This window comes from Mustelus asterias, chromosome 23 (genome assembly GCF_964213995.1).
Source record: "Mustelus asterias chromosome 23, sMusAst1.hap1.1, whole genome shotgun sequence".
In the NCBI taxonomy this organism is placed as follows: Eukaryota; Metazoa; Chordata; class Chondrichthyes; order Carcharhiniformes; family Triakidae; genus Mustelus; species Mustelus asterias.
In genome coordinates, this window is record NC_135823.1 from 73166192 (window position 1) to 73193281 (window position 27090).

The 27090-nt window shown below is 43.7% G+C and overlaps 1 protein-coding gene across 2 annotated transcripts; it reads right to left on the reverse strand.

Moving 5' to 3' along the window:
• Positions 1 to 2920: 2920 nt before the first annotated feature.
• On the reverse strand, positions 2921 to 27090 carry gde1 (glycerophosphodiester phosphodiesterase 1). 2 transcript variants are annotated; one of them, XM_078240935.1, is made up of 6 exons: positions 26686 to 27090; positions 17114 to 17289; positions 15034 to 15139; positions 7727 to 7819; positions 7023 to 7231; positions 2921 to 3441 (listed from the first exon to the last, which is right to left on the reverse strand). In XM_078240935.1, exons 1-6 carry the CDS (start codon positions 26938 to 26940, stop codon positions 3294 to 3296), a joined length of 987 nt encoding a protein of 328 aa, XP_078097061.1. In that variant the 5' UTR covers positions 26941 to 27090; the 3' UTR covers positions 2921 to 3293. The 2 variants fall into 2 exon arrangements, with proteins under 2 accessions (XP_078097061.1, XP_078097062.1); XM_078240936.1 differs by having other exon boundaries at positions 26881 to 27059.

The following is a 27090-nucleotide window of genomic DNA, read 5'->3' on the forward strand; positions in this document are numbered from 1 at the left end:
AGTCTGGGTCCAACACCGACAGATGGTTCTGATCATTATCTTTTGCCAGTGTTGAGATTAACTGTTGATGCCTCTATAGGCATCAAGTCCCATTCTCTTCACCTCCTTAGTAGAAATTCTAAACAGTCGTTCAGTCAATGCATGGGTTTGTGATAAGTGTGCAATTAAGATAAGGGGGAAAATAATATTTTAACAAAAAAAAAAACAGCTTCTTGATTCTTACATACAAATAATAAAACTGTTTTTACCTTCTGAATATTTATGGACCGTGTTTTATAATTTCACTTCTACTTTGAAAAAGATACTGCCATATCTTCACACGGATATCATTTTCTTATCAAATTCCTGGAATAATCGCTCTCAACTCAGAAGTTGACCTTTAGCATACTTCACAACACCGGGAAGATTTGTTACTGAGTTCTGCATTAAGATATGTGAATTATTTTATAAAATTCAACAACAGCTTACATTCATATAGCACCTTTTAACATAGGAAAACATCACAGAATGCTTCACAAAACCCAAACATTGGCACAACCTAAGAGAGACATTTGAGGATCAAAGTAGGTTGGAGAGAAGCTCTTAAAGGAGGCGGTTCAGAAGTTTGTGACAGGAAAGCTGGAGTCAGGGTTGTTCCCAGTGTTTACTGGTCATAGCGGCTGGAAAAGGGGTGAGCAGCTCGAGGGCACACGGCTACGGACAGGTTAAGAGGTGGTGCTGAGGGCCAGCTCGCTGTCAGCACTGCATCTCAAACCTGGCATCAAATCTTCAGATAATCTCGCAGAGTGCAGAGTGTTGATGAAAACTAGGAGATCAAGTACAGGTCCTGGCATGGAGAGAAAATCCCAGCTCCAACAGGATCGAGGTAGAAGGGCAATTCACTTCCATTGTACAACAGAGGAAAGGCAGTGGTGTAGGGTGGCCTATATCGCAAGGGGGATAGAATATTGGCCTATATCGCAAGGGGGATAGAATATAAAAGCAGAGATGTCTTGCTGCATCTGTACAGGGCATTGGTGAGGCTGCAGCTGGAATACTGTGTGCAGTATTGGTCCCCTTATTTGCGGAAGGATATAGTGGCCTTGGAGGGAGTGCAGAGAAGGTTCACCAGGTTGATACCAGAGATGAGGGGTGTTGATTATGAGGAGAGACTGAGCAGATTGGGTTTGTACTCGTTGGAATTTAGAAGGCTGAGGGGGGATCTTATAGAGACCCATAAGATAATGAAGGGGCTGGATAAGGTAGAGGTGGAGAGTCTTTCCACTTAGAAAGGAAGCTAGAACTAGAGGGCACAGCCTCAAAATAAAGAGGGGGTCAGTTTAGGACAGAGTTGAAGAGGAACTTCTTCTCTCAGAGGGTGGTGAATCTCTGGAATTCTCTGCCCACTGAAGTGGTGGAGGCTACCTCGTTGAATATGTTTAAATCACGGATAGATGGATTCCTGATTGGTAAGGGAATTAGGGGTTATAGGGATCAGGCGGGTAAGTGGAACTGATCCACTTCAGATCAGCCATGATCTTATTGAATGGCGGGGCAGGCTCGAGGGGCTAGATGGCTTACTCCTGCTCCTATTTCTTATGTTCTTATGTGAAATGAGCAACTGCATCAGAGTCAGAAGAGGTTGAGCAGGAACAGGGAGACAGAATGGCAGTCCGCTGGAAGAGTATGGTGCCTGGGAGGCTGGGCTGGGTCCTCAGAATGACAATGATATTTTGAAAGAGAGTGGCATGGCAAGCCACAAAGAAAATTAGGTGGTCACCAATTTAAGACAAATTGGGTTGAGAAAACGAGAGATGGATTTCATGGGGAAACGGAGCTCGGAGATGGTTCTGACCAGAAATAAGACAAAAAGAGAAAGAGGCAGGTTCAGGGCAGGGGACAAAGGGAAGCTCAGTTTCAGGGACTTGGGGAACGAGAGAATGCAGCACAGTGCAGATAGTTTTAGCCTTGGTGACAAAGAAATCCATGACCTCTTAGCACTTGATGATCGAGTTCAAGTGAGAGCAGAGGGGGAAGAAAGGTGGGGGTGGGGGTTCTTTAAGAGAGTTGGTACTTTTCAGAATGATCATGGTGTAATGAACAGTTTGTGTTGGGAAGAATCCTGCCAGATCTGGCAATGAATGACAGAGTTGTCCAGCAGGTTGTTATGGTTGATGTCGTATAACAGGCAAGTCGTAGCAGGGGCACTCGGTAGAGCAAGTGATTGGACAGCTGCAAATGTAGGAACACAAATGGAGGGAGAAAGATTACAGCTGAGAACTTGAAAACATATTTGGAAGTGACTTTATCAAAAGGAGAAAAGAGAATCGATGAACTGTCAAATGTCAGTTACGAGCCAGGAAGGTTGATCGAGGGGTTCAGCGCAGCTGAGTAATGACCTTTCTGATTATTATTGTGTACCAATAAATCCAGCACATCAGCAGAGGGATGGACAGAGTCAATGCGAATGAAAGTGGCAGCAATGGAGTCGAATCCAGAACAGGATGGAACAGTAGAAAAAGATTGGAACTGCCTTAGCATAGAGTGAAAAATTCCTGGTAAGGGAGGAAGGCATTTTAGATTCTGAAACAGGTCAAATATTGGAATGAAAATGACCCATCAGCCAGGGCAGTCAAAATGACCCCTCAGACAGGATGTCCTCTGTAGAAAGCAGTGGTGATTGTGGAAGTCAGTATAAGATCCAGAATCCAGCCTCAAAGTAAATTTCCACACAGGATCCAAAGCTGAGAAGCCCGCAACAGGTGAAGGGAGATGGGCTGTGGGGTAAAAATGGTTATCTTAAAACAGCTGAGTAGCAAAGCAGAGTCAGAGAAGGAGAATCTTAGTTTCAGCCAAGACAGCAGCAGTCTGGATGACAGAAGAATCCAGGAGTCTAGGAAGTGTACAGAGTAGAATCGAAAAGAGCAGTGAAAACAAAGAATAACTTCAACTGGTGTGAATTTATTTAACACATACTTAATATTTGCAGCATTAGACATGTTTTATTCATAACTAAAAAGGACAGTTTCTTCCCAGATTGGAAGCAAGTGCCTACTGTCCAGAATGCATTCTCCAATGTGCCATCGAAAGGTCCATTATTTTAGTGTTTTGCTGCATTTATTTAATGCCAATATTATGCTGCTCATATAACTGCACAATTATTTACATTATTAATGGATTCTACCAAATTAAAAATTAGTTACCTTCCTCAATATCAAAATACAAAAAAAATTGGGGCGACGGATACATTTTTATTTAATATCGCACGCTATTTAGAACTAATGTGAGTCTATACAGAAATGTGAGGAGATGAGTTAGGAAGCAGGTGAACACTGTTCAATAAGGCTGTCAGTAATGTAAATACAATGGAGGATTTTTTCATAGTATCGTTTTTCATCGGAATAATTTACAGTCCAAGCAACCACTTCAACCCCTCTATCAGCCCAAAAGCGAATGTAGTCCCTGTGGAAAGTGAAAATCAGAGAGTTTAATATAATTCGATACCATCGCTTTTTAAAAACAAACTTTCCTTCCCCTAAACATAGCTTGCAGTAGCTTTTCCTCAATTTCACAGTTCTATGCAGAGCCTACACTCAATATTCTTTTGACACAGCTTGGGAAGCTTCATTACTCTAAAGGTGCTACATAAATATAAGTTGCTGCTGTAGAAGGGGAGGCTAACAGATAGCCTGCTGCACCATAGTTTTAATGTTCGCATCATCTAATTGTCTGACCATGGCAAATGGGGGAGAGGGATAGGGTCGAATGGGGGAGGGCATTATGAAATACTGTAACAGCGTCAACTCTGCAACAGGTTCAGTAATCCAATACGTGAACACTGTTGATAATTGACCAACATTTACTTGTTCCAGTGGGATAGACTGGTTAATGGAACAGAGATTCTTCGCATCAAACTCCAGGTAATTCTAAAAACAAAACCCTAATGATGTTGTGGTCGAAGCTGATAGTGTCCTTTACTGAGTGAGACTCAATCAAGTGCTGATGGGTGCACTTAAAGTGCAACAAAAAACACAGATTGTAATGCTGGGAGTAAAATCAAAGGATAGTATTTCATACACAAGAACAGGCTGAGTGGCCCTGATGATCCCACAGGACTTTCGAATACCACTATGTTGGACGTGAACCGAAAGAAAAGTGGCACAGCACAAAGAAAAGGGGACATGCCCTCTCTCTGTCCGACCCCAAATCTCTCCCTCTCCCACCCTACAGAAGCGTGATGGTAATTATCAATGATCTACACCATATATACCATATACCACAGAGCTGTAACTGAAGCTATCAGTACTCTCACTCTCTCCCCCCACCCTACAGAAGCACAATGGTAATTATCAATGATCAACACCGTATATACAAACAAATCTGTCCTAAGATAATTTCAGGTGGTCCATTTCTCAATTTATGTTGGAATTCATTCACCATTTCCCAAAACTACAGCTGTGAACTCCACCAGAAACAACAGAGAAACAAAATGTGAGAGTTTTATATTAAAGATTTACAATCTGCTTTCTGTACTCTGGCACTTGTATGATTCCCAGATCTTTTTTCAGTTGACTGGAACACCGGATATTTTGCAACGTTGATGAATCTGATCAGTGATGATAAACGATACTCATCTGACAGGAAAAGTGAGACAGTTGGGATCACTCTGTATAGATTATAATCTTAAACTATAAAGTAGAGCTTTTGCTGCAGATTTTTTCCTGTGACTAAACTATGAACAATGAACACCAATAACAATGTCACAGGAAACCACTTTCATGCAGAGTAATCAAAGTAACATTTGCAAGGATATTTTGAGGATATTTGTGTCCATCAAGGCTGCGGAATAGATGTTTTCACTGAGGCATTAAGGTATCCAGGGGGTAGTATTCATACCTCCCCACAAGAATGGAGGGTTGGAGAAAGTTACCCACTCTCAGTTTTAAACAGGGGTGCATTAGATAGCCAACCTGATCTCAGGCAAGATATTTGCTGAAGCTTTTAAAGTAGGCCGCAAGCCTGAACCTTTACAGCATTGTTAAACTCTGAGTTCGGGATTCCTAGGCCCTAAGAATTCCTATAGCTAAAAGGAGGAACAGTTCCAGGAATGTTTATAGGCCAGGAGCAGAAGGAGTATTTTTCCCAGGTCCAACAAGCTTCCCGCCACACTTTGGGGGCCATTTCTACAGGATGTTTGGCAAACCCATACCTCGAGGCTTCCTGTGCAAAACTTTTATCGCCGCTCTCTTTCTAGCCTGGATTTTCACAGGACAAGTGCCACAACCAGAGTAAAATCCCGTTCCATCAATATCACTTCCTCACAACTTCAAAAGAGACTTCCAATAGGATGAATTTTCCATCACCTACTTAGACATTTCTAAAACCAAACCACCAATTTAATACGTATTTTTCCTAAATCAAGGCTCGTTTTATGTTTTAAGAGCCAAGTCAAAATTCATGCCCAAACTTATTCCAAACTCCAGACGGGAGAGGTGCCGGAGGATTGCGGATGTGGTTCCTATTTTCAAGAAGGGGAATAGGGATAGCCCAGCCAATTACCGACCGGTGAGTCTAACCTCAGTGGTTGGTAAACTGATGGAGAAGATCCGGAGGGACAGGATATATGAGCATTTAGAGAGGTTTAGTATGCTCAAGAATACTCAGCATGGCTTTGTCAAGGGCAGATCGTGCCTTACGAGCCTGGTGGAGTTCTTTGAAAATGTGACTAAACACATTGACGAAGGGAAGGCGGTAGATGTGGTTTATATGGATTTTAGCAAGGCGTTCGATAAGGTCCCCTATGCAAGGCTTCTAGAAAAAGTGAGAGGGCATGGGATCCAAGGGGCTACTGCCCGGTGGATCCAGAACTGGCTTGCCCAAAGGAGGCAGAGAGTGGGTATAGACGGGTCTTTTTCTAAATGGAGGTCGGTCACCAGTGGTGTGCCCCAGGGATCTGTTCTGGGACCCTTGCTGTTTGTCATTTTCATAAATGACCTGGATGAGGAAGAGGAGGGATGGGTTGGTAAGTTTGCCGACGACACGAAGGTTGGTGGGGTTGTGGATAGTCTGGAGGGATGTCAGAAGTTACAGAGGGACATAGGTAGGATGCAAGACTGGGTGGAGAAGTGGCAGATGGACTTCAACCCAGATAAATGCATTTTGGTAGGTCAAATGGGATGAAGGAGTACAATATAAAGGGAAAGACTCTTAGTACTGTAAAGGATCAGAAGGACCTTGGGGTCCAGGTCCATAGGACTCTGAAATCGGCCCCGCAGGTGAAGGAGGTGGTTAAGAAGGCGTATGGTGTGCTGGCCTTTATCAATCGAGGGATTGAGTTTAGGAGTCCGGGGATAATGATGCAGCTATATAAGACCCTCGTCAGACCCCACTTGGAGTACTGTGCTCAGTTCTGGTCGCCTCACTATAGGAAGGATGTGGAAAGATTGAAAGGGTGCAGAGGAGATTTACAAGGATGTTGTCTGGGTTGAGTGGCATGCCTTATGAGGATAGGCTGAGGAAGCTCGGTCTTTTCTCCTTGGAGAGACGAAGGATGAGAGGAGACCTAATAGAGGTGTATAAGATGTTGAGAGGCATAGATCGGGTGGACTCTCAGAGGCTTTTTCCCAGGGTGGAAATGTCTGCTACGAGAGGACACAGGTTTCGGGTGCTGGGGGGTAGGTACAGAGGAGATGTTAGGGGTAAGTTTTTCACACAGAGGGTGGTGGGCGAGTGGAATCGGCTGCCGTCAGTGGTGGTGGAGGCAACCTCAATAGGGTCTTTTAAGAGACTCCTGGATGAGTACATGGAGCGTAATAGGATGGAGGGTTATAGGTAGGCCTAAAAGGTAGGGATGTGTTCGGCACAACTTGTGGGCCGAAGGGCGTGTTTGTGGTGTAGTTTTTCTATGTTTTCTATGTTTCTAAACATTGGGCCTGGCAGCTTAATTTGGGTAAGAGATATTGCTGAATTTAACCCAGAGATGAGGAAGAGTATTATTCAAATCCAAACAGTTTGTAAGAACCGGAGTAAGGTTTGCAACTTACATTGATATGAAATTCTTCTGCATTAGAAATGCAGAAATACCAAAGAATTTCCACAGAAATGCATGGAGAGACCAGTCCAAAATGATATCCAGCAACATGTACCAGTACTGCTTATAATCGTGAAACTTCGGTTTACCAGTCCCATAGAAACTCAGCCTCCAAGGTCGATGGGTGAGAGCAGTCGCTACATTCTTGTCAACTTGTTTCATCTTCAATGGCGCAAGAATGAAATAAATACAAAATTAAACATTTTCCATTTATCTCAAATGTAAAATCTACCAGCACACCAAATACCAATTCTATTCTGACAAAAAAAAAGACAGTTTTGCTTAATTAATACTCTATAACTTCAAAGCAGAATAATGGAACAAAAATGAATTTTGAAGTTTATTTATTATCACAAGTAGGCTTACATTAACACTGCAATGAAGTTACTATGAAAATCCCCTAGTCGCCACACTCCGGTGCCTGTTCGGGTACACCGAGGGAGAATTTAGCATGGCCAATTCACCAAACCAGCACATCTTTTGGACTGTGGGAGGAAACCGGAGCACCCGGAGGAAACCCACGCAGACACGGGGAGAACATGCAGAGTCCACACAGACAGTGACCCAATTCGGGAATTGAGCTGAGAGGCAGCAGTGCTAACCACTGTGCCACCCAAAGTGAGGTTCCTTTGATGTAGTTTGTAAAGCTTTTAGTACCTTGAAGATGACCAGTGGATCAAAGGAACACACAATGCTCTTAGTGTACAGTTCAGGATATTCCTCGTACATCTTCTTAAGGGCTGCAGAAGCCTGTAAAACAAACAAGTGATTCCTTTAAAATTCATGCTGTTATAGAAAATGTATAATACTTTTAATATATTTCAGCTGAAATGTTTATTAATCAGAGCTCCTATATAACTACCACCGCACTGGTGATAAGTTATGTAACTTAGCCACTGTATTAATTCAATAAAGTGCCCACAAGTTGCAGTTCCAGTACCAATGGCATTTTCCAACGTTTTCTGTGGAGGATATGTGTTAGTTCAGGAGCAGGGCCATGATGACACAACAAGATGATTCACACGAGATCTAAAAACCAAACTTCCTGTATCCATTTGAAGTTTCCTTTCCCCCGTCTTCAGAGCTTAAGCCAAATCCTTACATCGTCTTTAACACAGAAAATGTCCCAAGGTGCTTTGTAGATGGGAGTTATAAGATTAGGAAAGGGGCTGGTGTCGAATCCTAGAGGGAGAGATTAGGATGGGTGTCAGAAAGTTTAATTGTAAGGATGGGTCGAGAATAAACAACTGAACTTGCATTTACATAGCATTTTTCACATCTCAGAATATCCCAAAGAATGTCAGTCATAGTAATTTAAATGGTGAAAAGTTACAAACAGCAGAGATTCAACTGGATTTGGGGGTCTTTGCATCAAGATCTCAAAAATTAGCAGTCATGTATAAAAAAAGCTAATGGAATGTTAGCGTTCATAACTTAAGAGGCCTAGAATATAAAGAGAATGAAATATTGCTACAGTTATACCTGATTAGACCACTCTGGGAATATCACACACTGTTCGCAGCTAGATTCACCAGAACATTAACAAAGCTCCAAGGGTTAGACTGAGCAGAGATTACAGAAAGGAGGCATGTATTTCCTGGAATATAGAATGCTCGAGTATGATCTGATTGAGGTTTTTAGTATTTTGAAAGGAATCAGCAGGTTAAATTTCCACAGGGGAGCCAAAGACATGGGGACATAACCTTAAAATCAGAGCTAGGGCACTGGAGGAAACACTTCATCACACACAGGGTGGGAGAAGTTTAGAATGATCTCCTACAAAAATGATGTTCCTTTGATGTGGCTAGCTTTCAGGTAATCATTTAAAACCCAAGATGGATTTTTGCTGGACATGGGTATAAAGAATATGGAGCTTAGGCAGCTGAGGGGGTTTGAGATACAGATCAGCTGTGATCAGCACACTGAGTGGGAGAACGAGCTCATGGGACAAGATGGCCTACTCCTGAACCCATATTCCAATTCACAGAATAACGGAGCACAAAAGAACACCATCTGGGTCCATGGTGCCTATGTCAGCATTCTAAAAGAATTACCCAATTAGTCTCACTCAATTGTCCCAATTCAATTGCCCTGCAATCTTTTCTCTTTCAAAATCAATCCAATTTCCTTTTGAAACTTACTACCACATCTGTGCCCAGCACCCTTTCATGCAGACCATTCCAGATCAGAATTTACTGCGTGAAATAATGTCTCAGCATCTGGTCTCAGGCTCTTGTAGCAATAACTTTCAATCTGTCCCTTCCAGTCTGCATCAAAGGGTGCTGGGAGTTCCTCCTTATTTAGTCAATCAAAACCCATCAAGATTTTGAACACGTATATTAAATTTCCCTTTAACCTTCCCTGTTCCAAGGACAACACCTTGGCTTTTCTAATTTTACCACGTTACTGTCCTAGTACCCCTCCAGTGAATCTCCTCTGCAACCTTGATAAGGCCTAGACAATTAACTACTTTTAAATTGGAGTCATTGTTATACAGACAACTACAGTAGCCAATCTGTGTATATATTAAGGGCCTATAAATAGCTAATTAATCAATAATCAGTTGGTCTGTTTTTGTTTGTGTTGAACACTATGAAAAGCAGAATAAGACCAAAAGAATTGAAAGTGAGAGAGATTACAGGAGGTATGACGATGCGGTATGTACATCACCATTCACGGTGCTTTGCAATCGGTATGGAACTTATTATGGACACGTGTAAGTATACTATCTCTGATGTCAGTGTCCCTGGTAATCTCCCCGGCCATCATTCTCCAGAATCTAGAGCAAGCTGATTACATTATTAATGTGTCAATCATCTTTAAACCGCTCTTTCAATATTTAAATACCTGCATTTTCAGGCCAATAAAGTACAAAATAATTTCAACTCTCTCCACAATCGCATTCCAAAAGAGAGACATGAAAGGCAAAGAAAATTAGGGAAGGAGTTCCAGACAGCAGGTTCAAGTAACCAAAGACCCTGTCACTATGAGGTTAACTGGACAGATGTACAACATTTGGAAGATCAAAGAGGATATTCAAAGCTAGAGGGTGTTGCAGATGAGGTGGGCAAGACCATAGAACCATAGAAAATTACAGCTCAGAAACAGGCCTTTTGGCCCTTCTTGTCTGTGCCGAACCATTTTTTGCCTAGTCCCACTGACCTGCACTTGGACCATATCCCTCCACACCCCTCTCATCCATGAACCCGTCCAAGTTTTTCTTAAATGTTAAAAGTGACCCCGCATTTACCACTTTATCCAGCAGCTCATTCCACACTCCCACCACTCTCTGCGTGAAGAAGCCCCCCCTAATATTCCCTTTAAACTTTTCTCCTTTCACCCTTAACCCATGCCCTCGGGTTTTTTTCTCCCCTAGCCTCAGCGGAAAAAGCCTGCTTGCATTCACTCTATCTATACCCATCAAAATCTTATACACCTCTATCAAATCTCCCCTCAATCTTCTACGCTCCAGGGAATAAAGTCCCAACCTATTCAATCTCTCTCTGTAACTCAGCTTCTCAAGTCCCGGCAACATCCTTGTGAACCTTCTCTGCACTCTTTCAATCTTATTTACATCCTTCCTGTAACTAGGTGACCAAAACTGTACACAATACTCCAAATTCGGCCTCACCAATGCCTTATATAACCTTACCATAACACTCCAACTTTTATACTCTAACACTCCAACTTTTATACTCAATGAGAGGGTTGAAATGTATCAGGGAATTAAGAACCTTTTTAGGTCAATGAGAATGTGAGCACTTGGCAAGTAGGACTTTGCGCAAGAAAGATTGCAGGTGGCTGTATTGTGGACAAATTTGGATTAATGGAGGGTGCAAGATGGGAGGCCAACAGGGAAGATATGAGTGAAATGGAATCGGGAGATGACACGAGAGTGGATGAGACTTTCTGCAGCAGAGACGCTAAGGTAGAAATGTCAGAATTGGAAATAAACAGTATGGGTAATGGAGAACGTCTGGGATTGTCACCCAGTTTAGGATCAAAGAGGTTTTGCATGATATGCTTCTGCCTCAGTGACCAGGGAGGGAGACGGAATCAGTGGCATTTTTGGCAGGGGTCAAAAACCACACCTTCTCTGTTCTGGGTGTTCAGTTTAATTTATGACTCATCCATGATTTGATGTCAGGCAAGCAACCTGAAAGGCCAGAGGCAGCAATTAAGTTGAGAGAAGTGGTAGCTAGTTGGAGTTGGATTTCATCAACACTATAAAGGGAAGCTAACTGATAGATCATTTCACTGAGAACAAGCTGTACAATGAGAAAGATGAGAAGGTGAAGATTCTGGAAGTGAAGGTGCAAGAAAGGAAAGGGAAGTCTAAAGACGTATTACAGAGTCGACGGCACAGAAATTCCATCCGGCAAGGCTATGTTGGCAGCTTTTTTCCACAGGAGCCATATGCAACCCCTTTTCATCCAATCCCATCAACATCCCTTCTATTCCTGTTTCCTCCATGTGCTCCTCTAACTTTACTCTAAACCCACCAACACTATCACCTCTAACACTCCCTGAAGTGATGAGTTCCACACCTTTGGGACAAAGAAGTTTTTCAAAAATTTCTTAGTGACTACTTTATATTTATGGCCTTGAGCTTGGAATTATCCCACTAATCAAAACATTTTCTCGTTGACGAATCCTACCACAATCTCATCTGAAGAGAAAAGAGCATCAATCTGTTCAGCATTTCCCAGATACATCCTCTCAGCCATTCCCAGGTATGGCCTCAGTTCGGATATCCTGTCTCAGAATGGAATCACATGAAGGCAGTTGGAGTTGGGCAATCAAGCTGGGACAATGAAAGGGAATGATACGACTGCCATTGGAGTCAGGAGCACTTGTTGAGTAGAGACAGAATCAAAGGAGCAAGATCGTGTACAAGATTATGAGAGACATGGACAGAGTGGATAAGGGGCAGCTGCTCCCCCTGGTTGAAGGGTAAGTCACAAGGGGACATAGGTTCAAGGTGAGGGGCAGGAGGTTAAGAGGGGATGTGAGGAAAAACTTCTTTACTCAGAGGGTGGTGACGGTCTGGAATGCGCTGCCTGGGAATGCGATGCCTCACATCTTATAAAAAGTATCTGGATGAGCACTTGGCACGTCATGACATTCAGGGCTATGGGCCAAGTGCTGGCAGATGGGATTAGGTGGGAGTTCAGTTGTTTTTAATGTGTCAGTGCGGATTCGATGGGCCTCTTCTGCGTTGTGTGATTCTCTGAGTTATTCAGATGTAACCTTGAAGAGAAGAGTGAAAGAGAAGTTGGGAAAGATACTATAGTGTGACAGAGATGTGAACTATATTTAAACGTGTCAACTTCATGAGTATCTCAAAAATAACAAATTTAAAACATAATATTTGACATACATAACCACATGAATACAAGTCACACCTTCATTATAAAACCTTCCAGGATAAAAAATATTCTTCCGAATACATTTGCACCAAGACTGTGGTCTTTTAAATCACTCTATCAACATCTATTCAATGATATCAATCTCAGACTTATTTACAGGATTCTGCTCTCGAATAAAATTCTAAATTGGGGCAAGGCCAATTTTGATGGTATCAGGCAGGAACTTTCAAAAGTTAATTGGGGGAGTCTGTGGGAAGGCAAAGGGACGTCTGGTAAGTGGCACGCTTTCAAAAGTGTGTTAACCAGGGTTCAGGGTAAATACATTCCTCTTAGAGTGAAGGGCAAGGCTGGCAGAAGTAGGGAACCCTGGATGACTCGGGATATTTAGGCCCTGGTCAAGAAGAAAGAGGCACATGACATGCATAGGCAGCTGGGATCGAGTGAATCCCTTGAAGAGTATAGGGAGTATAGGAGTAGAGTTGAGAGAGAGAAATCAGGAGGGCAAAAAGGGGACAGGAGATTGTTTTGGCAGATAAGGCAAAGGAGAATCCAAAGAGCTTCTACAAATACATAAAGGCCAAAAGAGTAACTAGGGAGAGAGTAGGGCCTCTTAAGGATCAACAAGGTCATCTATGTGCGGATCCACAAGAGATGGCTGAGATCCTAAATGAATATTTCTCATCAGTATTTACTGTTGAGAAAAGCATGGATGTTAGGGAACTTGGAGAAATAAATAGTGATGCCTTGAGGAGTGTACATATTAAAGAGAAGGAGATGCTGGAAGTCTTAAAGCGCATCAAGGTAGATAAATCCCCGGGACCTGATGAAGTGTATCTCAGGACATTGTAGGAGGCTAGGGAGGAAATTGCGGGTCCCCTAGCCGAGATATTTGAATCATCGATTGTCACGGGTGAGGTGCCTGAAGATTGGAGGGTGGCAAATGTTGTGCCTTTGTTTAAAAAGGGCTGCAGGGAAAAGCCTGGGAACTACAGGCCAGTGAGCCTCACATCTGTGGTGGGTAAGTTGTTGGAAGGTATTTTGAGAGACAGGATCTACAGGCATTTAGAGACGCAAGCATGGCTTTGTGAGTGGAAAATCATGTCTCACAAATTTGATTGAGTTTATTGAAGGGATAACCAAGAAGGTAGATGAGGGCAGTGCAGTTGATGTTGTCTACATGGACTTTAGCAAGGCCTTTGACAAGGTACCGCATGGTAGGCTGTCGCATAAGGTTAAATCTCACAAGATCCAGGGTGAGGTAGCTAAATGGATACAAAAGGGTGGTTGTAGAGAATTGTTTTTCAAACTGGTGGCCTGTGACCAGCGGTGTGCCTCAGGGATCAGTGCTGGGTCCACTGTTATTTGTCATTTATATTAATGATTTGGATGAGAATATAGGAGGCATGGTTAGTAAGTTTGCAGATGACACTAAGATTGGTGGCATAGTGGACAGTGAAGAAAGTTATCTCCAATTGCAACGGGATCTTGATCAATTGGGCCAGTGGGCTGACGAATGACAGATGGAGGTTAATTTAGACAAATGCGAGGTGATGCATTTTGGTAGATTGAACCAGGGCAGGACTTATTCAGTTAATGGTAGGGCGTTGGGGTGAGTTACAGAACAAAGAGATCTAGGGGTACAAGTTCATAGCTCCTTGAAAGTGGAGTCACAGGTGGACAGAGTAGTGAAGGCGGCATTCGGCATGCTTGGTTTCATCGGTCAGAACATTGAATACAGGAGTTGGGACGTCTTGTTGAAGTTGTACAAGGCATTGGTATGGCCGCACTTGGAATACTGTGTACATTTCTGGTCACCCTATTATAGAAAGGATATTATTGAACTAGAAAGAGTGCAGAAAAGATTTACTAGGGTGCTACCGGGACTTGATGGATTGAGTTATAAGGAGAGGCTGGATAAACTGGGACTTTTTTCTCTGCAGAGTAGGAGGCTGAGGGGTGATCTTATAGAGGTCAATAAAATAATGAGGGGCACAGATCAACTAGATAGTCAATATCTTTTCCCAAAGGTAGGGGAGTCTAAAACTAGAGGGCATAGGTTTAGGGTGAGAGGGGAGAGATACAAAAGTGGCCAGAGGGGCAACTTTTTCACACAAAGGGTGGTGAGTGTCTGGAACAAGCTGTCAGAGGTAGTAGTAGAGGCGGGTACAATTTTGTCTTTTAAAAAGCATTTAGATAGTTACATGGGTAAGATGGGTATAGAGGGATATGGGCCAAATGCGGGCAACTGGGACAAGCCTCGGGGTTTTAAAAAAAAAGGGCGGCATGGACAAGTTGGGCCGAAGGGCCTGTTTCCATGCTGTAAACCTCTATGACTCTAATAAGCTTAATGTTGGCATTAACAACACTATTAGCTCAAATCAAGCTGACATTCGTCACAAGCCTCCGATCTCACCCGCGGCTCGTATTCTCGGTGTCGCAGCCATGAATGGAGTTTCGGTTAAACGCCAAATGGCGCTCACGGGGACGGGCGAGATCAGAGAATTCTGGCCAATGTTTTTCACACATTAAATGGGGAAGTTTCCTCAGTAGAATCGAGCTTGTTTATGTGCTGCAGAAACTAAGAAACATTTTTACCTGAGCTGCATGACCTTTGACATCAAAATAAATGGTCATGTTGCCTTTGAGACTTTCCACGATGGCTTCCTCCAAGGTTGGGACTTTCTCATTTGGAAAATATTTGCTGCACAGAACAGAACACAAATAATATTAGAAACAGACGGTTTCAGAGTAAACACTGTAATGAATAAAGTTCAATTGCTAATTTAATCTCCTAAGATCAAAAACATGCTCATTTGTTCGAAATTCAGTTGATGTATTTACTGAGTTTTAAACACTATGAGTGCAGATTCTAGCACCATTGAACAATTGTTAGCAAAAAACAATAACAAAGTTAAAAATATTCTTTAAAATAATTTTTAATGAACTGTTTAAAATAAACGGAAAATAATACCTCTGCTGTTACTCCGATCTGATCTATTCATAAAGCACTTTATATTCATACAAGTGAGCAGTAAATATGAACATAAATAACTAATATCCATTTTCAAACAATATAAGAAAATTCAAAAGGGGAGAGAGACAGAGACAACAGAAATTCGGTTCCCGGTGTCACTATTTTCAAATTTTATAAATCGCCAAATCAAACATGAACAAAAAAGAATTCATTGGCGTGTTTAGTTAAGGATCGCAATTTACTGTACACGGCAAAGTGTCCTACTTTGTGAAAAGGTATTTCTAGATGTATTTATAATACAACTCTTTGATTGAGACAGTAATTCTTTGCAAGTGTGCCTACATGACCGTTGCATTTTAAATGTATTGAGAGTCAACTGTAGCATTTGTGCTCACAAGCCAATTCACTGAGTGTTACGAGGTTTACAAGGGTTCTGGCTGTTGTTCAAGGCAGACTTACACCCCACTCAATGATGCTCCACGTGGCGGCTCACCATGAGTTGCGACACAGCCTTGTTGAGGTGTTCTCACACTACTTTTATCTGCAAATGAGTCAGAACCTAACTTTGTATTTATAATGGAATGTTAAATTGATTTGACTCCAATACATTCATCCCCTTATCCACATTTCAGATCAGATTGCGGCCAAATGAGTCCCAGAAAATATTCACAAACCACATTTTTTTTCTTTATTCATTCATAGGATATGGGAGTCGCTGGCTAGCTCAACTTTTATTACCCATCCCTAATTGCCCTAAACTGAGTGTCTCACTCAGCCATTTCAGGCGGCAGTTAACCACATTGCTGTGGCTCTGGAGGCCAGACCTGGTAAGGGCAGCAGATTTCCTTCTCTAAAGAACAACAGTGAACCAGATGGGTTTTTACCACAATTGACAATAGTTTCACGATCAGCATTACTGAGATTAGCTTTCAGTTCCAATTTATTAATAGAATTTAAATTCCACCAGCTGCCATCTGGAGATTTGAACCCATGTCCCCAGAGCATTAGCCTGGGCCTCTGGATTACTAGTCCAGTGACATTACCACTGCACCAATTGGGGAGGCAATGGCCGAGTGGTATTATCGCTAGACCATTAATCCAGAAACTCAGATAATGTTCTGGGGACTCGGGTTCAAATCCCACCCCGGCAGATGGTGGGATTCGAATTCAATTTTAAAAATCTGGAATTAAGAATCTACTGATGACCATGCAACCATGGTCAATTGTCGCACAAACCCATCTGGTTCACTAACGTCCTTTAAGGAAGGAAATCTGCTGTCCTTACGTGGTTTGGCCTACATGCGACTCCAGAGCCGCAGCAATGTGGTTGACTCTCGACTGCCCTCCGGCAACTAGGGATGGGCAATAAATGCTGGCCAGCCAATGACACCCATGTCCCACGAATGAATAAAAAATAAAAACATTACCCCATATTTTACTGTGGTTCTTCGAGGTATCACAATTCAAAGCTACTGTATGGAATGCAATTGGAATACAAACAATGCATTTCTCAAAACTGCAGAAAGGACAATAATAGGTGCAGTTTTCCAAACCATAAGGTGCTGCAACATTTCTGAAATAATGGCACATTGAAAGAAAATAATCGAATTCTTACAGATTGGGAAATCTATGGGCAGCAAATGTAAAGCTGTATTTTTGTCACTATATATAATCAGTGTGGGGAACATTCTGATTACATACTGCAGTCTGTGCTTGGCTGCTGGGTTAAGTTTTCGGACCTCTTCGAAAGTTAAGTGATCAAGTGAACCGATACCATCAGTTGTGCGATCCACAGTACGATCGTGCATCAGAATAGGGAAACCATCTGCAGTAAACTCGAGATCCAGCTCCACACCAGTAGCTTTATGTTCAGCAGCCTAGATGAGCGAGAACAGGACGTCTCAAAGTATTCATTAGCTTATATACATGGCCAAACAGACAGCCTTGTTGCAATGTTGGCATCGTATATAATGCAAATTTAATCTGGATTATCATGCAAACTCTAGTTAACTTTAATCATTCTCTCATGAGTGGAGGCTTCACTGTGACTGATTATGAATGATAGACTAAACTTTACAGCATTTTCCATCAAAAATATTTGAAATAAAACTATAGAAATATTTTTCAGTCCCTGGAAAGCCAATGACCAAAGCTTTGTCACCATTGCTTAGGCTGAATGTTTATTTTCTCTGATTATACCTTTATAATCTATAATTCATCATGGTTTTTGTTATAAATGAACAAGAATGAATAAATGAAAGTACAGATAGCTAGGAGTAACACCTCGAATAATTAAATGTTCTGTATGGCTCTGAACCAATTTAAGCCTGCACTTTCGACCTCACCCTCAGGGCAGAACCCACCTCCCAATTAGCAGCTCACTGAAGGCTGTGCCTTTCAAAATGCTCCTTAAAAATCTACCTCTGACCAAGCTTTGGGTTAACACACATTAAAAGCCACCTAATGCCCCTTCTTTGGATCAATATCATTTTCTGTTTGTCTATGCTCTCTGTACTGCCACATCATGGTTTATCAAATGAAAGGTGCTATATAAATGCAAGTTGTTGCATGCATGGGCCGGCTGATGGCAAAGGAATTCAGAAAATTCTGTTTTGAAACTTTACCTTTGAGTAATCGCTTATTTATAAATGTAAATTTCAAAGGAATGCAATCATTTTAAATAACTTTTTTCCAATTCTGCTCTTGGCCAGTAGCTGGAAGGTGCGAGGCAACAGGAATTTTTACAAATTAATTATTGGGATGTGGACGTCGCTTTTGGATCAGCGTTTATTCCCCATCCCCAATTGCCCTCGAGGTGAGCTGCCTTCTTGAGCCGCTGCAGTCCATGTGGTGTAGGTACATCCTCTGTTACAGAGGGAGTTCCAGAATTTTGACCCAATGATTTGCCTTATTATTCAAAGAACAAAGAAAATTACAGCACAGCAACAGGCCGTTCGGCCTTCCAAGCCTGCACCAACCATGCTGCCCAACTGAACTAAAACCCCCTACCCTTCCGGGGACCCTATCCCTCTATTCCCCTATTCATGTATTTGTCCAGATGCCCCTTAAAGGTCACTATCGTATCTCCTTCCACTACCTCCCCCGGCAGTGAGATCCAGGGACCCACCACCCTCTGTGTAAAAAGCTTGCCCCGTACATCTCCTTTAAACCTTGCCCCTCGCCCCTTAAGCCTGTGCCCCCTAGTAATCGACTCTTCCACCCTGGGAAAAAGCTTCTGACTATCCACTCTGTCCATGACCCTCAATCTTGCAGACTTCTATCAGGTCACCCCTCAACCTCCGTCGTTCCAGTGACAACAAAGCAAGTTTCTCCAACCTCTCCTCATAGCTAATGCCCTCCATACCAGGCAACATCCTGGTAAATCTTTTCTGTACTCGCTCCAAAGCCTCCACATCCTTCTGGTAGTGTGGCGACCAGAATTGAACACTATATTCCAAGTGCGGCCTAACTAAGGTTCTATAAAGCTGCAACATGACTTGCCAATTTTTAACTCAATGCCCCGGCCGATGAAGGCAAGCATGCCGTATGCCTTCTTGACTACCTTCTCCACCTGCATTGCCACTTTGTGACCTGTGTACCTGTACACCCAGATCTCTCTGCCTATCAATACTCCTAAGGGTTCTGCCATTTACTGAAAATTTCCTATCTGTATTAGACCTTCCAAAATGCATCACCTCACATTTGTCCGTTTTAAACTCCATCTGCCATCTCTCCGCCCAAGCCTCCAACCGATCTATATCCTGCTGTATCCTCTGATGGTCATCATCGCTATCTGCAAATCCACCAACCTTTGTGTTGTCCGCAAACTTACTAATCAAACCAGTTACATTTTCCTCCAAATCATTTATATATATTACAAACAGCAATGGTCCCAGCACTGACCCCTGAGGAACACCACTTGTCACAGCCCTCCATTCAGAAACGCACCCTTCCAATGCTACTCTCTGTCTTCTTTGACCGAGCCAATTTTGTACCCACATAGTCAGCTCATCTCTGACCCCATGTGACTTCACCTTCTGCACCAGTCTGCCATGAGGGACCTTGTCAAAGGCCTTACTGAAGTCCATGTAGACAACATCCACTGCCCTACCCTCAATCATCTTCGTCACTTCCTTGAAAAACTCGATCAAGTTAGTGAGACATGACCTCCCATTCACAAAACCATGTTGCCTCTCACTAATACGTCCACTTATTTCCAAGTGGGAGTAAATCCTGACCCGAAGAATCCTCTCCAATAATTCCCCTACCTCTGATGTAAGGCTCACCGGTCTGTAATTACCTAGATTATTCCTGCTACCCTTCTTAAACAAAGGAACAACATTGGCTATTCTCCAATCCTCTGGGACCTCCCCTGTAGTCATGATGTGGAGATGCCGGCGTTGGACTGGGGTAAACACAGTAAGAAGTTTAACAACACCAGGTTAAAGTCCAACAGGTTTATTTGGTAGCAAAAGCCACACAAGCTTTCGAGCCTCGAAAGCTTGTGTGGCTTTTGCTACCAAATAAACCTGTTGGACTTTAACCTGGTGTTGTTAAACTTCTTACTGTGACCTCCCCTGTAGCCAGTGAGGATACAAAGATTTCTCTCAAGGCCCCAGCAATTTCCTCTCTTGCCTCTCTCAGTATTTTGGGGTATATCCCATCAGGCCCTGGGGACTTGTCCACCTTAATGTTTCTCAAGTACCCCAGTACCTCCTTTTTGATCTCAACGTGACTCAAACTATCAACACACCCTTTCCGAGACTCCTCATCCACCAAGTCCTTCTCTTTGGTGAATAATGACGCAAAGTACTCATTTAATACCTCGCCCGTTTCCTCTGACTCCACGCATAGATTCCCTCCCCTGTCCTTGCATGGGCCAACCCTCTCCCTGGTTGCCCTCTTGCTCTTTATATCTGTATAAAAAGCCTTGGGATTTTCCTTAATCCTGCTGCCCAATGTTTTTTCGTGACCCCTTTTAGCCCTCCTTACTCCTTGCTTAAGTTTCTTTCTACTTTCCTTGTATTCCGCACTTGCTTCGTGTGTTCCCAGCCTTCTGGTCTTGATAAATGTTTCCTTTTTCTCTTTGACTAGGCTCACAATATTTCATTATTCAAGCTTCCCAACACTTGCCATACTTATCCTTCATCCTTACAGGAATGTGCCGGTCCTGAATCCCTATCAACTTACACCTGAAAGCCTCCCACATGCCAGATGTTGATTTGCCCTCAAACATCTGCCCCCAATCTACATTCTTCAGTTCCTGCCTAATATTGTTGTAATTAGCCTTCCCCCAATTTAGCACCTTAACTTGAGGACTACACTTATCTTTATCCATCAGTACCTTAAAGCTTACTGAATTGTGGTCACTGTTCCCGAACTGCTCCCCTACTGAAACGTCGACCACCTGGCCAGGCTCATTCCCCAATCCCAGGTCCAGTACGGTCCCTTCCCTAGTTGGACTTTCTACATACTGTTTCAAGAAGCCCTCCTGGATGCTCCTAACAAACTCTGCCCCATCCACGCCCCTAGCACTAAGTGAGTCCCAGTCAATATAGGGGAAGTTAAAATCTCCCACCACAACAACCCTGTTACTTTCACACCTTGCCAAAGCCTGCCTACATATCTGTTCCTCAATCTCCCGCTGGCAGTTGGGAGGCCTATAGACTTTGTTTTTAAATGACTGCTTTAAAAACTCATTTTAACTGAAATGCTGTGGAACATGGTGGCTGAACATCATGTGCATTTTTTGAGTTGCCAAGTTAATTACTGTAAATTGGAAAAAAAGCTTCTTTAATATGGTTAATATTTGGTAGCAAATATATATTGTGACTACACCTTTTCTATTCCTGAGCTCTACCCATATTGCCCCGCTATATATGAGCCCTCCGTGGTGTCCTCCCGGATTCCGGTACAGCTGTGATATTCTCCTTAACCAGTAGTGCCACTCCCTCTCTCCTTTTACATCCCTCTCTATCCCGCCTGAAACATCTGTATCCTGGAATGTTAAGCTGCCAATCCTGTCCTTCCCTTAACCAAGTCTCTGTAATAGCAACGATTCCTTTTCCTTTCATAGAAGAAATCATAGAAACCCTACAGTACAGAAAGAGGCCATTCGGCCCATCGAGTCTGCACCGACCACAATCCCACCCAGGCCCTACCCCCATATCCCTACATATTTTACCCGCTAATCCCTCTAATCTACGCATCCCAGGACACTAAGGGGCAATTTTAGCATGGCCAATCAACCTAACCCGCACATCTTTGCAGAAGTAACTGTTGGATTTTTTTTTAAAACACTGAAACTAATTAAATAAGGAACTCTCTGGTGTTGGGAGTATTGCATTTTCGCATCTCAATAAACTAATAAGCTCTCCTGAAATAAGGAACTGTTTGAAGTCAGAATAATCAAGAACATAAGAACTAGTAGCAGGAAAAGGCCATTTGGCCCCTCGAGCCTGCTCTTGCAGCTGTATAAGGTGCTAGTGAGGCCACATCTGGAGTACTGTGTACAGTTTTGGTCTCCTTACTTGAGAAAGGATATACTGGCACTGGAGGGGGTGCAGAGGAGATTCACTAGGTTGATTCCGGAGTTGAGAAGGTTGGCTTATGAGAAGAGACTGAGTAGACTGGGGCTATACTCATTGGAATTCAGAAGAATGAGCGGAGATCTTATAGAAACATATAAGATTATGAAGGGAATAGATAAGATAGAAGCAGGGAAGTTGTTTCCACTGGTGGGTGAAACCAGAACTAGGGGGCATTGCCACAAAATAAGGGGGAGCAGATTTAGGACTGAGTTGAGGAGGAACTTCTTCACACAAAGGGTTGTGAATCTGTGGAATTCCCTGCCCGGTGAAGCAGTTGAGGCTACCTCATTGAAGGATAGATAAATTTTTGAACAGAAAAGGAATTAAGGGTTATGGTGAGCGGGCAGGTAAGTGGAGCTGAGTCCACGAAAAGATCAGCCATGATCTTATTGAATGGCGAAGCAGGCTCGAGGGGCCAGGTGGCCCACTCCTGCTCCTAGTTCTTATGTTATGAACATAACCTCGCTGTTTTTAAACTCCATCCCTCTCGCAATGAAGGACAAAATTCCATTTGCCTTCTTAATTACCTGCTGCACCTGCAAACCAACTCCTTGTGATTCTTGCACAAGGACACCCAGGTCTCTCTGCACAGCAGCATGCTGCAATTTTTTACTATTTAAATAATAGTCCATTTTGCTGTTATTCCTACCAAAATGGATGACCTCACATTTACCAACATTGTACTCCATCTGCCAGACCCTCGCCCACTCACTCAGATTATCTATATCCCTTTGCAGACTTTCAGCGTCCTCTGCACACTTTGCTCTTCCACCCATCTTAGTGTCATCTGTGAATTTTGACACACTACACTAGGTCCCCAACTCCAAATCATCTATGTAAATCGTAAACAATTGCGGTCCCAACACTGATCCCTGAGGCACACCACTAGTTACTGATCGCCAACCAGAAAAACACTCATTTACCCCCACTCTTTGCTTTCTATTAGTTAATCAATCCTCTATCCATGCTAATACATTACCCATAACACCGTGCACCTTTATCTTATGCAGCAGTTTTTGGTGCGGCACCTTGTCAAATGCCTTCTGGAAATCCAGATACACCACATCCACAGGTTCCCCATTGTCCACTGCACATGTAATGTTCCCAAAGAATTCCACCAAATTAGTCAAACATGACCTTCCCTTCATGAACCCATGCTGCATCTTACCAATGGGACAATTTATATCCAGATGTCTCACTATTTCTCCCTTGGATTCAAGCATTTTCCCTACTACAGAAGTTAAGCTAACCGGCCTATAGTTCCTGCCTTTTGTCTACCTCCTTTTTTAAACAGTGGCATCACATTTGCTGTTTTCCAATCTGCGGGAACCACCCCGGAGTCCAGCGAATTTTGGTAAATTACCATTAGTGCATTTGCTATTTCTCCCGCCATCTCTTTTAGTACCCTGGGATGCATTCCATCAGGACCAGGAGACTCGTCTACCTTTAGCCCCATTAACTTGCCCAACCCTACCTCTTTCGTGATAATGATAGTTTCTAGATCCTCACCTGCCACAGCCTTTCTGTCATCAATTTTTGGCATGTTATTTGTGTCTTCCACTGTGAAGACCGACACAAAATACCTGTTCAATGCCTCAGCCATTTTCTCATTTCCAGTTATTACATCCCCCTTCTCACCCTCTAAAAGACTGATGTTTACTTTAACCACTCTTTTTCGTTTTATATATCTGTAGAAACCTTTGCTATCTGTTTTTATATTCTGAGCTAGTTTACTCTCATAATCCATCTTACTTTTCTTTATGGCTATTTTCCTGGCTTTCTGTTGACCTTTAAAGATTTCCCAATCCTCTAGGTTCCCACTAATCTTTGCCACTTTGTATGCATTTTCTTTCAATTTGATAGCCTCCTTTATTTCCTTAGATCTCCATGGCTGATTATCTCTTTTTCTACAGTCGTTCCTTATCACTGGTATATACTTTTGCTGAGCGCTGTGAAAGATGGTTTAAAGTTGAAACACTTTGGAGGCTTAAAGTTCTTTGCAGATAAATACTTAATTAAAATTATCTATATGGTCAAGTTAACTGGCGATAAAAAATATCTGACCTTGCAGTGTTTATCACAAGGAGGAAAGACAAAGCAGTTCAATAGCTAACAGAAATGGGAATGGCAAGTTGGACAAATCTCCTTACAAAATTAACACGGCTTGCAACAGTAAAGGATTCCCAGAGAGGCTGCAGCGTGCCTGCGAGCTAAAATCTATTGCAGCAGTCAGACATAGAGCCAGCAAAAAATGTATCTAGATTCAGCCAAGTCAAGTGGACTTTTCTACATCTTTCAAGTGCATCCATTAATGGGTCAAGGTTCATCTTTAACTCCAACTCATTACAATTCGCTGCCACAATAACCAGTAGTGTTGATCTGTATGAGAAATCCCATACAGACTGCTCATTGTATGGGAGCTCTGCTACAGAGCCACTGCATAAGAACATGTGAAATAGGAGGTGTAGACCACATAGCCCATTGAGCTTGCCTTGCCATTCAATAATCGTGGCTGATCTTGGGTTTCAACTCTATATTGCTTAATTCTCTGACACCAAAAATGTATTAACAGTAAGAAGTTTAACAACACCAGGTTAAAGTCCAACAGGTTTATTTGGTAGCAAAAGCCACACAAGCTTTCGAGGCTCTAAGCCCCTTCTTCAGGTGAGTGGGAATTCTGTTCACAAACAGAATTTATAAAGACACAGACTCAATTTACATGAATAATGGTTGGAATGCGAATACTTACAACTAATCCAGTCTTTCAGAAACAAAACAATGGGAGTGGAGAGAGCATCAAGACAGGCTAAAAAGATGTGTATTGTCTCCAGACAAGACAGCCAGTGAAACTCTGCAGGTCCACGCAACTGTGGGAGTTACAAATATTGTGACATGAACCCAATATCCCGGTTGAGGCCGTCCTTGTGTGTGCGGAACTTGGCTATCAGTTTCTGCTCAGCGACTCTGCGCTGTCGTGTGTCGCGAAGGCCGCCTTGGAGAACGCTTACCCGAATATCAGAGGCCGAATTCGGCCTCTGATATTCAGGTAAGCGTTCTCCAAGGCGGCCTTCGCGACACACGACAGCGCAGAGTCGCTGAGCAGAAACTGATAGCCAAGTTCCGCACACACAAGGACGGCCTCAACCGGGATATTGGGTTCATGTCACAATATTTGTAACTCCCACAGTTGCGTGGACCTGCAGAGTTTCACTGGCTGTCTTGTCTGGAGACAATACACATCTTTTTAGCCTGTCTTGATGCTCTCTCCACTCCCATTGTTTTGTTTCTTAAAGACTGGATTAGTTGTAAGTATTCGCATTCCAACCATTATTCATGTAAATTGAGTCTGTGTCTTTATAAATTCTGTTTGTGAACAGAATTCCCACTCACCTGAAGAAGGGGCTTAGAGCCTCGAAAGCTTGTGTGGCTTTTGCTACCAAATAAACCTGTTGGACTTTAACCTGGTGTTGTTAAACTTCTTACTGTGTTTACCCCAGTCCAACGCCGGCATCTCCACATCATGACCAAAAATGTATCTCAGCCTTAAGTATATCCAACGATGGAGCTTCCACAATCTTCTGAGGTGGAGATTTCCAAAGGTTCACAACCCTTTGAGTGTAGTAATTTCTCCTCAGCCCCTTATCCTGAGATTGTGCCCCTCGTGTTTTAGATTCCCCGTCCCAGGGAAACAACCTCTCTGTACACCAGGGTCAAACTCTGGTACATTACAGCTTTCTTCTGAACTCCAGAGAATATAGACCCAATTTACTCAATCTCCCAGAGGACAATCCCCCTCATCTCAAGGACCAAATTTAACTGTCCCAACCCAGCCAGGTTCTTGGTTAATAAATCAAATGGAAGGATCAAATGGATGATAATAGAATCCATCAGCACTCCAGATTATTTCTTTAGAGAACAGGTGACCATTACAAAACATTGAATGTATTCAAGAGGCGGCTGGATTTAGCACTTGGGGTGAATGGGATCAAAGGTTATGGGGAGAAAGCAGAATTAGGCTATTGAGTTGGATGATCAGCCATGATCGTGATGAATGGCGGAGCAGGCTCGAAGGGCCAAATGGCCTCCTCCTGCTCCTATCTTCTATGTTTCTATGTACAAGTATAAGTGATGTGTTGTTGATGTAGAAACCTGGGTGCCCTCAGGCTGACATGGAGAAGATGGCCCGAATGGCCGGTGTGCTATAATTTGAGTGTGGAGGCAGCAGTGAGAGAGCTGGGGGGAGGGGAGGGGGTTCAGTCAGGATGGTGGTGGGGGTGGTGATGAGGGTAAGGGGGGTGAAGGGGTGAGGGGGGTGAAGGGGTGAGGGGGTGAAGGGGTGAGGGGGGCGAGGAGGGCGAGGGGGGGGGTGAGGGGGGGTGAGGGGGGGTGAGGGGGGTGATGAGGGTGATGAGGGCGAAGGGGGTGATGAGGGCGAAGGGGGTGATGAGGGCGAAGGGGGTGATGAGGGCGAAGGGGGTGAGGGGGGTGAGGGGGGTGAGGGGGTGAAGGGGTGAGGGGGGTGAAGGGGGTGAGGGGGTGAGGGGGGTGAGGGGGGTGAGGGGGTGAGGGGGTGAAGGGGTGAGGGGGTGAGGGGGTGAAGGGGGTGAGGGGGTGAGGGGGGTGAGGGTATATTCTCTCAGACTCTCCCCCTCCCCTCAGCCCCCCTCTCACTCACTCACTCACCTTCCTGATGGCCCCCAGCGTGTTCTCCGGAGCATCGTACCCGCCGCCCCGATGGGCCACGACGGAGAGGCGGCCGTTGGGGCGCAGCACCTGTTGAGCCACCTCGGCGGGGACGGGGGGGTAGCGGAGGAGCTGCACGGCCAGGCACAGGCCCAGCACCAGCAGCGGGAAATAGAGCGGGTGGCACACACTCACCACCAGCAGCGCCACCAGCGCCACTATCAGCAGGAAGCCGGCCACCACCGTCACATCCATAGCGGTCCCGACCACTCAGAGCCCGGCGGCCCGGCCCTCACACACCAGCTCAGCGCCACCCGGTAACGCAGCCCGCTCGGCTCGGTAACCCAGCCCGCTCGGCTCGGCCCCCGGCGCCGGCTCACAGCCCCGCCCCCCAAGCCTGGTCCC